Source organism: Dermochelys coriacea, chromosome 6 (genome assembly GCF_009764565.3).
Source record: "Dermochelys coriacea isolate rDerCor1 chromosome 6, rDerCor1.pri.v4, whole genome shotgun sequence".
NCBI lineage: Eukaryota > Metazoa > Chordata > Testudines > Dermochelyidae > Dermochelys > Dermochelys coriacea.
The window spans coordinates 18647839-18663404 of NC_050073.1; the positions used below are offsets into that span (position 1 = coordinate 18647839).

General features: G+C 39.4%; 1 protein-coding gene across 9 annotated transcripts in view; it reads right to left on the reverse strand.

The window, feature by feature from the left end:
- The window catches only part of CHID1 (chitinase domain containing 1), a 353433-nt gene that overhangs the window by 318721 nt on the left and 19146 nt on the right, over positions 1–15566 (reverse strand). For 7 of the 9 annotated variants that reach the window (XM_043517843.1, XM_043517844.1, XM_043517840.1 and 4 more), the window contains exons 2-7: positions 12950–13122; positions 9671–9820; positions 7045–7177; positions 6470–6514; positions 4801–4907; positions 2087–2148 (exon numbers count right to left, since the gene is read on the reverse strand). In XM_043517843.1, coding sequence (XP_043373778.1) covers positions 2087–2148; positions 4801–4907; positions 6470–6514; positions 7045–7177; positions 9671–9820; positions 12950–13060 — 608 coding nt within the window. In that variant the 5' untranslated portion in view covers positions 13061–13122. The remainder of the gene's footprint in view (positions 1–2086; positions 2149–4800; positions 4908–6469; positions 6515–7044; positions 7178–9670; positions 9821–12949; positions 13123–15566) is intronic. The other 2 variants (XM_043517842.1, XM_038407227.2) reach the window with 1 other exon arrangement.

Sequence of the window (15566 nt, forward strand, 5' to 3'; positions counted from 1 at the left end):
TCGTAGGACTGGAAGGGACCTCTAGAGGTCATCTAGTCCAGTCCCCTGCACTCATGGCAGGGCTAAGTATTATTTAGACCATACCTGACAGGTGTTTGTCTAACCTGCTCTTAAAAATCTCCAATGATGGAGATTCCACAACCTCCCTAGGCAATTTATCCCAGTGCTTAACCACCCTGACAGGAAGTTTTTCCTAATGTTCAACCTAAACCTCCCTTGCTGCAGTTTAAGCCCATCGCTTCTTGTCTTATCCTCAGAGGTTAAGAAGAACAATTTTTCTCCCGCCTCCTTGTAACAATTTTTTTATGTACTTGAAAACTGTTATCACGTCCCCTCTCAGTCTTCTCTTTTACAGACTAACACAGTTTTTTCAATCTTCCCTCGTAGGTAAGGCTGCGAGTCTGTCACGGATTCCATGACTTTCCATAACCTCTGACTTCTACAGCTACTGGTGCTGGCTCAGGGGCTGCCCGAGCCAGGCAGTTTGGGTATGTGGGAGGGGGCTCAGGGCTAGGGGCGGGGAGAGGCTTCCCAGCTCCCACAGCCCTGCAGCTCCTAGGCAGGCTGCGGTTCCCAGCCAGTGGGAGTTGCAGCAGCTGGTGCTTGTGGCAGGAGCAGTGCACCAAGCCCCGACTACTCCGCCGCCTAGGAGCTGCAGGGATGTGGAGCCGGGCAGGGAGCCCCCCCCAACCCTGCCACCAACAACAGCGGGGTCCCCCAGCCACCTCCCCCGGCACCCGCGATGTCCCCGGACCTCCCTTCCCTCCAGATCACTTGTGGCCCACCGCTCAAGTTTTAGTCATGAGTAGTTTTAGTAAAAGTCATGGGCGGTAAACAAAAATTCATGGGCCGTGACTTTTACTAAAAATACCTGCGACTAAAACATAGCCTTACTCATAGGTCATGTTTTCTAGACCTTTAATAATTTTTGTTGCTCTTCTCTGGATTTTTTCCAGTTTGTCCACATCTTTCCTGAAATGTGGTACCCAGAACTGGACACACTACTCCAGCTGAGGACTAATCAGGGCAGAGTAGAACGGAAGAATTACTTCTCATGTCTTGCTTACAATACTCCTGCTAATACATCCCAGAATGACGTTTGCTTTTTTTTGCAACAGCGTTACACGGTTGACTCATATTTAGCTTGTGATCCACTATGACTCCCAGATCCCTTTCTGCAGTACTCCTTCCTAGGCAGTCATTTCCCATTTTGTATGTGCGCGCTCCTTCCTAAGTGGAGTAGTTTACATTTGTCCTTATTGGATTTCATCTTATTTACTTCAGACCATTTCTCTAGTTTGTCCAGATCATTTTGAATTATAATCCTATCCTCCAAAACACTTGCGACTCCTCCCAGCTCCATACTTCCAAGTTTTTCCCACTAACTTAGATCTGTTAATATGTTAGACAAAACATGTACATGTTCGAGTCAATGTTATACGGTGCAGTGTTTATCCATTTTTTGTGCACTGGGATTTACTGTTGAACTGAATAAAGTTTGAAAGGTGGTTATTGTGGTATGGAAGTCTCATAACAATGGGTTACAGCCTGAAGAATAGCAGTGTTGGGTGGCACTAACTTAGCTAGCAGTTTCTTTGCTTTTCAAGGTTTCCATTCTGAGGAAACAATTGAGCAACCTTAACTGAGTTTACAAAGAATGGGTATATTCTCACTGCACTCAGGAGGCGACCCAAGACACTGGGTACAAACACAGGCTGCTAGCCCCTGCTGCAGCCTGTACCATTACAGCTATACTGCTATTTTGAGCAAGCTAGCTTAATCAAAGCTAGCACAGGTGTGTCTACATGTGCTGCAACCATGCTTCCTAATTGCTGTGTAGACACTCCTGCATGGAAATTATAGGCAAAGAGGATCCTTGAAGGTTACTTGCATTCAATTAGAAGAGCAACAAGTTGGTCAGGACTTGTGTACAAATAAAACATAACACCAACAGTGCAAATATAAAATTAAAATCTATATGGATTAATTACAACTGCTTTTATACAATTTTTTAAAAAAGATTAATTGGATTTTTACTGAAGAAGCCACCTTTTTCAATCACTGCATCCTAAAGGCTCATACTTACGCTTGCTTTTGATTTCCCAGCTGACTCCACACTTCAACTACATATCCATCAAAATTTTCTTCCTAAAGTGAATTGGGAACAGTTCAGTGTAAGTTAGAAAGCTTCAGCTGTCACACTGTTATACTAATACCATAGAGGTTAATACATTAACTGGTAACCAGTCTCTGTAAACTTGTATTGTATTCCCCTGTCCACCCTCCCAGTCATATTAGTTTGTACATGTAGAGCAAAGAATATGTTCACACGCTGCATACAAGGTATGCTGTGTGGAAATATGAAACTAGTCATTAATGAAGCAGAACTTACTTTAGAAACATATGAAAGGCCAAACAATTCTCCTAAACTGTTATAAGGAAACCTCATTAATGGATAATTAACACAGTAGATCAGTATCAAATCACTAGAGCAAATCTCAACATCACACTCTGCTAGCTACTTTAAATTTAGTCTTAAAGTATTTGGACATATAGAAATTATACCTCTATGTGTAAGTAACTGATGAGCTATTGCCAGCAGAGGTGCACATTCAAAACTTAGAAAAACTTGGTCTTGATCCACCATAATTTGCCAAAGATACGAATGATTGCAAATATACAGAATCCCACTATTACATATCTCCTCCATTTTTATAGTCAAGGTCAGATTGGGTCACAGAATCCACTTCTCTTCAAGCACAGAAATGTTCCCTATTGCAAATTTGCTACCTTTCCTACCCTGTTCCATCAGTAGACACTGAAGACAGCCCAAGTTTAACTCCTTTCTTAGTTTTCTTTTAGTCTTAGACAGTTGATTTTTAGTTTTTTGTTAGAGCATGCCTGTTTCTAGGATTGCTCACTGTAAGACCGCTCTGTCCCTGATGCCAGAGCCCTCTACTTCAGAGAATTCATTTAACATCCTGTTTGAATCATAGAATATCAGAGTTGGAAGGGACCTCAGGAGGTCATCTAGTCCAACCCCCTGCTCAGAGCAGGACCAACCCCCAATTTTTGCCCCAGATCCCTAAATGGCCCCCTCAAAGATTGAACTCACAGCCCCGGGTTTAGCAGGCCAATGCTCAAACCACTGAGCTATTCCTGAGCTATTTACAAAACAATATAAAACTTTAGAACCTGCAAGTCCACTCAGTCCTACTTCTTGTTCAGCCAATCACTAAGAGAAACAAGTTTGTTCACATTTGCAGGAGATAATGCTGCCTGCTTCTTGTTTACAATGTCACCTGAAAGTGAGAACAGGTGTTCTCATGGCAATGTGGTAGCCAGCATTGCAAGATATTTATGTGCCAGATGCGCTAAAGATTCATATGTCCCTTCATGCTTCAACCACCACTCCAGAGGCTGAGTCCATGCTGATAACGGGTTCTGCTCAATAACTATCTAAAGCAGTGCAGACCAACGCGTGTTCATTTTCATCACCTGAGTCAGATGCCACCAACAGAAGGCTAATTTTCTTTTTTGGTGGTTCGGATTCTGTAGTTTCTGCATCGGCGTGTTGCTCTTTTAAAGATTTCTGGAAGCATGACCCACACCCTGTTCCTCTCAAATTTTGGAAGGCACTTCAGATTCTTAAACCTTGGGTCAAGTGCTGTAGCTATCTTTAGAAATCTCACATTGGTACCTTCTTTGCGTTTTGTGAAATCTGCCGTGAAAGCGTTCTTAAAATGAACAACATGTGCTGGGTCATCATCCGAGACTGCTATAACATGAAATATATGGCAGAATGCAGGTAAAACACAGAACAGAAGACATACAATTCTCCCCCAAGGAGTTCAGTCACAAATTTAATTAAACCATTTTTTTTTAAATGATCATCATCAGCATGGAAGCATGTCCTCTGGAATTGTGGCTAAAGCATGAAGGGGCATACAAATGTTTAGCATATCTAGCCCGTAAATACCTTGCAATGCTGGCTACAAAAGTGCCATGCAAGCTTCTGTTCTCACTTTCAGGTGACATTGTAAATAAGAAGCGGGCAGCATTAGCTCCTGTAAATGTAAACAAACTTGTTTCTCTTGGTGATTGGCTGAACAAGAAGTAGGACTGAGTGGACTTGCAGGCTCTAAAGCTTTACATTGTTTTGTTTTTGAGTGCAGTTATGTAACCAAAAAAAAATTACAAATGTAGATTTTTTAGTTATGCTTTCACCATGAAGAGATTGCACTATGATACTTCTATGATGTGAACTGAAAAATAATATTTATTTTTACAGTGCAAATATTTGTAATAAAAATATAAAATGAGCACTGTACACTTTGTATTCTGTGTTGCAATTGAAATAAATATATTTTAAAAAGTAGAAAAACATCCAAAATATTTAACAAATTTCAATTTGTATTCTATTGTTTTACAGTGAGATTAAAACTATGATTAATTGTGATTAATTTTTTTTAATCGCAATTAATTTGTGTTAATCACATGAGTTAACCGCAATTAAAATTGACAGCCCTACTTTTTTCTGGTTCTCTAGAACTGCTACAGCATGCCAAGAGATTCACTGAACAGCTTGGAAAGCTCTTCAGCTCTTTTAGAGCTCTTGAGTGCAAGATGTCCTGTCTTGCAGATTTAAGATATTTAAATTTAGCAGTTACTGTTTAACATCCTACCTAATTACTGTTTGAATAGAAATGTCATTGTCACTATAAGATGTGAAGGTATCATCCAGCTATGAGGTAACAGGTATCCCACTGGTTAACTCATTTGCATTAGCAATGGTTTTACCTTGGCTATTTGCACCATGGTCTTGGAAAGCTCCTCTATCTCATCCTCACTGCCAAAAACACTCTCAAAATCTTGGTAAGTCCATCCATCAAACAAAATCCGAGGAACTGAGATGAAAGAAACAAATTGTTCATGCAATGTTGTCCTTTGTTTCAAAAGTGGGTGACTGAAGAACGTTGACTCAAAGTAGATACTTTGAATGGAGAACTGAGTTATTAGTAGGGGCTGTAAAATCAATCTTAAAAGGGATGCCAGCTTGAAAATAGTGTCTTCTTCTGGAAGTTTATAACTATTATTGACACGATGCTTAAGATTACTATACTGGAAAGCTGAAGAATTTTACTTTTAAACTTTAGTTTGTTACCTTTGTGTTTAGCAGCACTGAATCTAGTCAGTTTCACTATTTTGATTATTTCTAGCACTCATGACAACATTCTTGTATTCCTTCTTTGAGGAAGTTCAGACACGCTCTTCACAAAGCTCCATAAGACTGTTTACTAAGCTCTGCCCCCATGTTACTAGAAGTGAAGACACAACAAGCAAGCATGAAAGGGAGCTATTAGGAAGGCTGTCATCCAATGTGGACTAGAGGAGGACGTGCCCCCTGGTGGAAAACTATTCCAACCACAGGAGCAGAAAGGCTTAGAATTGTTTTAGGTTAATAAAGAGAATCAGGACATATTTAAAAAGAAAAGAATTCATATATTCATCAGAAAGTTGTATTTTAAAAGACAGTTAAAAAGTTCAAGTTAGGGTTCTTTTAATTTAAATGACAGGTTTCAGAGTAGCAGCCGTGTTAGTCTGTATTCGCAAAAAGAAAAGGAGTACTTGTGGCACCTTAGAGACTAAAATTTATTAGAGCATAAGCTTTCGTGAGCTACAGCTCACTTCATCGGATGCATCCGATGAAGTGAGCTGTAGCTCACGAAAGCTTATGCTCTAATAAATTTGTTAGTCTCTAAGGTGCCACAAGTACTCCTTTTCTTTTTAATTTAAATGAATTTCATCCTTCTGCAATCCACTCTTTCCATTTTGACACCTCCATAAAGCAAGCATGCCAATCACTGGCAGGATCATGGACTAGGCAAGGTGAGCTGTTTAGCAGATGTGTCTATATCAATGTTTTCCTATTTTAGAAAAATTGGACACTGTTATAGATACCTCAGACTTTCAGGTTAAGAGGAAAATGCAGTAGTCTGCTGCATCATCGTGCTAGACGCTCTAGCTGGATCATCAGTTTGATTATCTAACCAGAGCTTATGAGTACTGTGGACACAAGGCCAACCTCTCCCCGCAAGAGCATGGCAATCAGCTCTGAAGGAATTCTCATCCAGAAGGAAGATGGCAGGAACAGAGTCCCAGAGTCTGAACCAAGAAAAAAATGGTGGTGGGCTGTGGGGCATTTCTCAGGACAAAAACCTCAGGGCACCAACAGGCATGGTAGCTCAATTACTGAGCCACCAATAATTAATTGACCCAAATAATGCTAGATGCACTCTTTTATACTTTTTTTTCTTCTCTCTCCAGTCTTTTCCTTTAAGAGCCTGTGCATGAGAACTATTTTGCTCAGCTAACATCTCCCATCCACATACTCCTGAAATAAAGGCTTCCTTGCCTGTGCCAATCACCACAAGCAGAAGACTACAAGAAACTTAAAATGCAGCCTCACCTATTTTGATGTTTTTAGAGTTTTTCTTGACATCTTTTATCCAATCTGTCAAACAATGAAACAGATGTTAAACTAAGAGCATATCTAATATAAATATCTATAATGTCTCTTTCAAGAGACGTCTTCAAGTAAAGTATGTAGTTTCATTGTAACTCTCTTCCTCCCATAAGAGGAAGTGTTACTGGTTCACAGGTCATTCTATTGCGAGTACCGCCTTACTGATATCTAGAGAATAAAGCTAGTTGCCCCATTCCATATGGAAACCAGTAGTTCAACATTTTTACCTTACAAAAGTTTCCCCTGCCTTTCACATGAATTGCAACAGCATTTGTTCTGGCTCATTTGTCACGATAACCAGATTGCAGCATAGTGAGGCTTTGATTTTTTTTTGGGAGGCTTCAATCATCCTTTGGGATGAACAGGTTTAAATAAGATGGTATTTTTAGTGGCCTGTCCTGTTTTCATAAGGATCATTTTATTGATTCATTATTAGTGTCTTTCATTCAGCCTATGGCAATACTGACTATATATTTCATATATAAATCCAAACACCACACGCAATGAAAATAAAGAACCTTGGTCAGCATCATGTAGCCCTGTGAACTGGAACATCTCCTTTCCCTTTCTTTTCACCTGTAGCCAGACTGGGGAGATCAACATAAATTTGTTTCCAAACACTTTAGCAATATCGTAGCCACGGTTGTTCCACTTGCAAAAAGGAAAAAGAAAAAAGAAAAAAGTCATTACAACAGGATCTACAGCAACCTTTACTACTTGCCAGATGACAATTTTTCTGTATATTACAAGGAAAAGTGTTGGAAGGATCACTGCAGGTCAGTTTGTGGGTTTCTGAGGAAGTGTTTTGGCATGTTTTAGTTTTAGCATGTTTGTAGAGCTTCATTGCTTAGTATCAATTATGGAATACACACTAGAAATTTCCACCAAAGATAAAGGCACAAGCCCATCTTAACTACAGATTTTACTGAATTTAAGAGAGACTCCAGTGGGGAATGGAATTAATAGGTTATGCAGTCCTTTTTAAAAAAAAAAAAAAAAAAGTCCAATGGAAATTAGGAATGGTGAAATTTCACACACCTGCTTTTCTTGTAAGGGATCGAAGAGCCAGACAGTCACAGGATATCCAAGTAGAGTCTGCTAGAAAGCCTAGCCTTCCCGTGATTATACTTTCCCTCCTTGATAAGCGATAACGCTTCCAACAGAATCTACCGTATTCAAAACACTTGCTGTAGTGAAGTGTGAACAGAATCTACTGAATTTTGCCATATTCTAAAAGAAGTTTCTAGAAAAGCTGCAGGGAGACCTGTAGTATTTTGTTTTTAAACAAAACAAGTTCACTCCAGATACTTGAAACTGTTAAAGAAGAAAATTCAGGAAGATCACTATTGTATCTGAATATTTAAAATTCCTTTTTCTTAGGGTAGGTCTCGCGTACAGCTGCACCACTGCAGAGCGTGTGGTGAAGATGGTCTATTCTGACAGCATTACAAAAACGCCCCCACGAGCAGCATAAGCTATGTCAGCAGGAGAAGCTCTCCCGCCAACACAGCGCTGTGCACACTAGCACTTATGTCAGCAGAGCTTATGTCGCTCAGGGGGTAGAATATTCACACCCCTGAGTGACACAAATTTTGCTGACATAGGCGATAGTGTAGACATAGCTTTAGACCAAGACTTGTTTAAAAGAAATTAGCCCTCACTCCCCCGCAACATCTTCTCTTCTCCTCTAGCCAACTCCTAGGTTAAGGGCCAAAACGTGTTGCAAGATGTGCATCAATTTTTGCTTTAGCACTTGCATCCTTACTCCTATGCAAGACCTTTAAAAAAAAGAATGACCACCTTTCTTAATGCAGCACATTTCTGAGAAATTTCTACTGAAGTGATGAGCAGTGTAATAGCTAACGATGAAAACTAAGTCATTATGTGGCTTTGCAGCTGACACATGGAAATAAGTGGTCCAGTTTGCACCCTCCAAGCCATCATTTCAGTGTGTAGAAGACTCTGAAAATACCACTCTCTCATGTTCAAAGCATTTTTGAAACCCCAAAATAACAGGAACTTCAAGGGATAGGTTTGAAAAATGTTGAGTCTTAAAAGCTTTAACGTGTTTACATTTTGCCATTTTTAAATGCATATTCATGTTTTGTTACAACATTGTGAAATTTAAGATTTAAAAATCTTGAATTTCAGAGGTTCAGATACTTAAAGTGCTACGACCACAAAATTTACAAAAATGGACAGTGAATTTGGTAGGGCCCTGCTAACAGTAAAAGCAAAGTTGGTTTGGGAGCCTGAGTGATCCTTCACTTAGAAGTCAACTTTCACCGAGCTTAACTGGCAAGTGGACACAGCTGAATACTTGTCAAAAAAACTTCTAGCCTTCAAAGGGAGGAAAATAAGTCCAGTTATGTGTTTGTACTGAGTCAAAGGGGTAACATTTCCTCATTGTCCTTCAAATCCCTACTTCAAACCTCTACTTAGCCATCCCTACAAAAAAGTCAACAGTTCAGCAACTGATGAGTTGCAATTCGTAGCGTTGGTATCATTAGCAATTTATTTTTTTTAACTGGTTACACTTTTTCTTATTTGTTTACACAGCCCTTTACTATTATCAAAATGTGTATTCATTATTCTAAAAGGGATCTAGGGAGATGTTTTGAATACTAGTGAGCTTGGAAATAAGAGTTAGTTTAGTGTCAGCAGAAAAAGTTTTGCTCTGTATTGAAATTATTCAAGTTGCATTGTGCAGCTATCCATAGTACATATACAGTCCCCATTGCTCTAGTATGTGACCACACCACAATCTCATACTACCCCTGTGAGATAGGGAAATACTATTATCCCCCTGGGAAATTTGGACAGAGAGAGAGAGAGAGAGAGAGAGAGACTATGCAACTTGCATGAAAGTCACACAGAAATCTGTAGCAGAACAGGGAAACAAACGCAGGTTCAAAGTCCCAGACTAGTACGCAACTGATGAACCATTCTTCTTCTCTTGGATGGCTATTTGACCAAGCATCAGAAGTAGCTATAATATTATAAGGAAACTGAAGGGATAGGTACAATATTGTACCTGGTGCTGAGCTGAATCTGCTTACTGAGGCTGCAAGAATGGAGAAACCTGGCATATTATTAGTCTGCTGTATATTCAGCAGAGACTCTGATTTTTATTTTATTACTTACAGGGGTGATATATCCCAGAACATCTCCCAAGAAGTGTCTCTCCTTTATTTTCTTGGCACAGTAACTTTTGTGTTCCAACACAATATCTTTTGCCTTTGGATCAGTGACTACCAGACCCCGGTCTTGTACAATTTTGTCTGAATGCCGTATCTAAGATGGAAAACAATTTTTAGAATTACTTTCATTAACAGCATTTGTACAATTAACTACTTTGAGTTAATATACACTTTAATCACCTCATTACACTTTTAGTGTTCCCTATAAATGATGCTATATAGCTTAGTTAAAAAGAACAGACTAGAGCTCAGAAATGCTGTCAGTATCAGCAATGTTTAAAGTCTTACTTTATACACGCTTCCTCTGCAAACAGAAAAAAGGAGAAAGCCAATTTACTATAGGAATAGAGTATGCCAGTCTCCACACATGAGCAGTAGGATATTCATTCAGAGGTTAAAAGACAATTTTGCAAGTTCATAATGTACTCTAACATGTTTTGCTTTTTGGAAGAAGACCCTGAGACACTTAACTCTTGGCAATTATAGTCAGACAAATCTAGGACACCATTAGCAAGGTTTAAGTGCTGTTCTACAGTGAGAAGTGACTAAAGCAGTACTGTGGGGTTCACGTTTGTGTCTTAAGATTTGTACATCCAATATCATACAAGATTTTTTTTTCTAGCTGTCAGTTTTGCAAACCCAGCATGGACTCTGGGAGTCAAGCTAAATTTCCTCACACCAGTAATAAAGATTCTGCAGGGCCAGTTCTCTAAGTACAACCCCACTGTCTCCTAGTTTAGGTTTACACAGTCCCAACTGATAGGCAATGTACTAATTTCCAGTTTTGTGAGGAATCAGCACTTAAAACTTAACAGAGTTAAGTGATCTGAGTTTTGTAGTGTTCATAGGAGTGAAAGATAAGATTACAGACACACAGCAGATCAGCTGAGTAAGGTGATACATATACACAGCAAATCAGCTGAATAAAGCGATGCATAGTCTCTTTTCAGAGTATAACCGTACTCTCAAGTATTACATCAAAAAATAATTGCAAGAGCAAAGGGTTCCCAGTCTGGCATGTTGGTTAAACACTTTAAGGAGGCCATTATATTTAAGACATTTTGGATTGAACTTCCATTGTGATTTGGGTATTGAAGGTAGAGATACTTCATACAGCTTTTACCACTAGCTAAGTGTCCACAACCATGAGTGTATCAGAGGCATCAGGAGCAAGAGTAAGGACCAGTCAGAGTTCTAGTAACCAAAAGCAGAGCACTAAGGCCTGACAAGGTACACACTTAGTGGACAATTGTCAGCATTTATTGGTTGATATTGTTGATTGAAAAAAAAAGTCAAATCAACATCCCACTATTTTTAGCCATATTTGATTGAGTACAGACATCTACCAAGAGTCTACTCTCCTAAGGTGGTATGAGTACAGATATGGTGCCACTTGCTACTGTACCCAGTTTGCTTTGAGGACAGAATACATTTGGGAGTCAGGGACTGTCTTTTCCGAGCACCACCTAGCATATCTTGAACACTACTGTAAAACTAACTACAGGTTTGTTTTCTAAAGAACGCTTTTAATTTTGCACACACCATTTTCAGCATCGCCCATCAGGCCCCTCTATCATGCCCTGTCACTTGGTTTTCCCACGATTACCATTCAGCATTGCCCCTCTCTGCTGTCAGTAGGTCCATCCTACCACACCACTTCCTTCACTCCTGCTCTCACACAGCAAGTGTCTTTAGCAGAAATCCTGGAACCATGCTGAATTCCTCCACTACAAATTCATTCTCTCCTCCTTCACTTCTGCCCTCTTCCTAGCTAAAACTATTTTATTTTACCCACTTAAATTGTATCCTATGTCTTCAATCCCAATCACCTTTGACTGACTCCTTAAATCTTCCCCTCCTCCTGCCTCCACTTCTCTCCTAGCTCAGGGTATTGAAATTTCTTCCAAGAGAAAATGGAAAAAATACGTGACCTTCCTCCTCCCCTCAGATCATTTTACCTTCCCCTCTCCTACAACTCATCTTCTTTTCCTGTCACAGACAGTATACTTGTCCGCTCTCTTCCTCTAGCCCCTCCATTTGCCCCAATGAACCCATCCCATCCCCTGATCTCCCTTGCACCCACTCTTCCCCTTAAACTCTCACTGTCCTCTGGCTTTTTCCCCCTCATAAGAAAAGAGCATTTTAGTCTCTCCCATCTTAAAAAAACAACCCTTGACCACTGATTCTCCAGCTACCATGCTGTCTCTCTTCTGTCTCAAAGTCCACTGAACATGTATAGAGTGCTTCTCCTCTAATTCCATCCTAGACCCTCTCCAGTGCAGCTTCTGCCCCTTGACTTCCACTTAAACCACTCTCAAACTCTCAGATAAGCTCCTTCTAATCAAAGCTCAGAACCAATAGTCCCTCCTCAACCTCCTTCTCCTGTCAGCTACCTTCAACAATGTCAACCACATTCCTTTTCTTGAAACCTTACCCTTTGTTAGCTTCTGTGACTCTGTCCTTTCCAGGTTCTTCTCCTCTCTCTTTCTAATAACTCTTTCACCATTTACTTTGGAGAATCCCTGTCATCCTCACATTCAACTTTCTATGGGGATTCCAGAGGGCTCTTGGTCCTCGGTCCTTCTATTTTCCCTCTGCACCTGATCGCTGGGAAATCTTGTTTTACATTCAGTGTGCACACCCTTTCCCAGACTCTGCATGAGGACATTCACTAGTAGCAGCAATGCTAAAAGCGAAACAGCAGAAGCAGGTACAAGAAGTTATGGCAGGATTGAGGATGTCTAGTCTTGTTGCTCTTAAGCCTGCCCGAAGCACTGTTTTTAACATTAAAGGCAGCCAGAACAACCCTTGCTTTAAGCAATGAGTTCAGGATACTAAAAAGTGCTTTATCAGAAACTTGACATTTTAGCTACACAGTTCCAAAATTTTAAATGTTCCTTTAAGCAAGACAATTTACACCTTTATGTTTTGCTATGTAGTGAACTTAACACTGTGCATGTAGTTATTATTACAACTTCAATATCAGCTAAACAGCTTGTCTTCCTTGGTAATGCTTTTAAAATTGTGACTTTTCAATTTAAAAAAAACCCCATGATCTAGCTGTAGTTAAGACTATTCAGTATCAGTATACTTTAGTTATACTATTGGTTTTGTACTAAACCATTATAAATTAATTCCAGTAGAAAAACTCTTCAGCATCTGCCAATATTCCTTGTTAACTCACTTTGGAGTACAAGTTGTCATGAGCAGCTAGTTCTCATACCTTTTCCTCCAGCGTTTTTGAAGCCATTTTCTTTGCATCTGTCTTTGATAACGTAGCATCAACCAGCTGGTAAATCAAGGCCAAAGAAAGTGCAGTACAGAGAAGTCTCATGGCAATTTCCACTATGCCAGTCAGCTCTGTTTAAAAGAGACTAGACTTTTGATTCTTTCTTCTGTGAATACAAGAATAAAACAGTTGAAGAGGAGTCAAATTTTCTTGTTTAAGACTTTGCATGACAAACAGTTGACTGTATTTAGCAAATTATTCTGTCCACTATACTTTCACTCTGTCTTATTCAGAAATTTTTAGTATAGTGGCACCTTCTATCATAAGGTCAAGCAAATGGGATAGCCCTTTTACACACAGGTCAGCTCCACCAGGATTATTGTAACCTCCAATGGCCACACATCATTTAAGTATTCCCAAGATACCACAACCAAAAAAGCCTTCCCTTCCCAATCCAATCACCACCGGTTGCACTTGTGCCCCCATCCCCATCTACTGCATTAAACTTTGCATCCTAACTTTAGGGCCTGCACACCTACTTCCAATCTACAATTTTTAGATTGTTTTGCATTGCATCCCTATCCTCCTTTTATAGTTCCAGCAAGGTCAGTCTTGAAAGGCCTCTCCCATTCCACTCATCCCACTATCTTCCAAGCTGCCCCCCATGGACTGAATACCCTCTGAACGAGGAGCCCCTTCCTTTTGTCATTTAAATTCCAAATCAACGCCCAAAACACAAAGCCTGTAATTTTAAAAATAAAAGTGATTTAAGAGATCACCCTCCTTCAGGTCAATCTTTAGATTTAGACTCTCCAAGGCAGGATCTGTACCTTTTGGGTCATGTACAGCATTGATTACATGGCTGGCCCTTAACTATCATTGGCACAAAGAAAATAAGCAGCAAGGGCACATGAAATAAAGCAACAGACTTCCTGTCTTGAGCATTAAAGAGAAAGGGAAGTAATATCAAGATGAGGACATTACATATGAATATTTTACAGTTTCTCATGTTCCAAGTTTCTTTGCTGCTCTGTAAAGTTTAACATAGCTATCTCCTTCCATAAGACATGATTTTATTAGTCAGACTATATTAAGGTTCTGTTTATTGCTAGTTTGAGTAGGTTTATTAAAAAAAAAAAAAAAAAAAAAAAAAAAAAGAGAAAGCATTTACTAAAGACCAAGAGGTCAAAAGATTGCTTATAACCATAGCTCACCTATACCACCTTCTAGTGATTGCTTATAACCATCTAACCCATACTACTCACGTCCATAACATGCTTATAACTTCCACTGTTTTTTATTTAATTATAAACCATTTATAAAATGAACCTTAAATAATGAGTCTGACCTCTTTAATTTGAATAGATTAAATATTCCGCACTTGTTAGCCTGCTATATTCACTCACATTCATACATGACTGTCACATGAGCAAATACTTTTGAGCCAGTATTTTCAGAAGCGATTAGTAATTTTGCGTGTCAGTTACATGTCAAACTTGAGACTTCATATAGGAGGCCTCTTTAGAAAACGTTGAGCATACTCGCCCTCTGAAAGTCAAGCCCCTGAGCAGTCTCAAGAGTGGCCTGCAGTTTGTGTTTGTTTCAGTTTTTTTAAAGTCCCCACCTATGCCTTTCCTTGAATCATAAAAGCAGACTGTAAACTAGTTCTCCATAGAATCATAGAAGATTAGGGTTAGAAGAGACTTCAGGAGGTCATCTAGTCCAACCCCCTGCTCAAATTTGAGCAGGACCCACCCCAACTAAATCATCAACCAGACATCTTGTATTGATGAAAATACTTTGGCTGCTCAATAAGTTTTGATTATGAAAAAATAAATAAATTTTGAAATGCATCTATACTAATCAGTTTCACAACTGGTTCTTAATAGGTCTTTTAGAAATAATGATGCAACTACAGACAAAACAAATACAGCTCTTTGCCTTTCACAAGTGACATTCTGTGGCAGCATAGGCAGCCATCCAGTGACACGATATCATATAATTCCAAGAATAAACTAGAATCCCAGTACTGGCTCTTTCCATGATTATGTAAAATACCAGTTTAGGGACTAAATTAAACTATTGCTATTTTGAAGGTTGAAGCAACAGATTTACAAGAAAAATCTTGAGAAGCCTTTACAGTCACCAATGTTTATAAAATGGATATCAGGAAATTTTGACTGGAGGAAATGGGAGACACCCCCAAGTGGCTAGTAGTTTCTTGGCAGAGAGTGTTGGACTTTGTTTGAAAGTCAAAACAGCATCCAACTTCTGTTTTAATCACTACTGTCAGTTTAGTTTTTTAGACATCCTACAAATAGTTATACAAGAGTGCTTCTGATTGGGGAAGCACTTTAACTTCGTAAAGGAGGGAGAAAAAAAAACTCTGCTAAGTTTACATAGAGAATTTTTTATTTTGTCACATTTCAAAAACTAAGTTCACAAAAGTCTATGGCCCAGCCTGAGGGTGAAATGCTGCCTCCAGACCTCTACTATGGAATCCATCACCCCATGTGTTTCTTGTAGCAGTAGAATATGGGGAAAACCTATCCAAATTCAGGTTTTCATTCCTGGTGAACTTAGCCTTTAAGTTTCAAGTCAACTAAGAGAA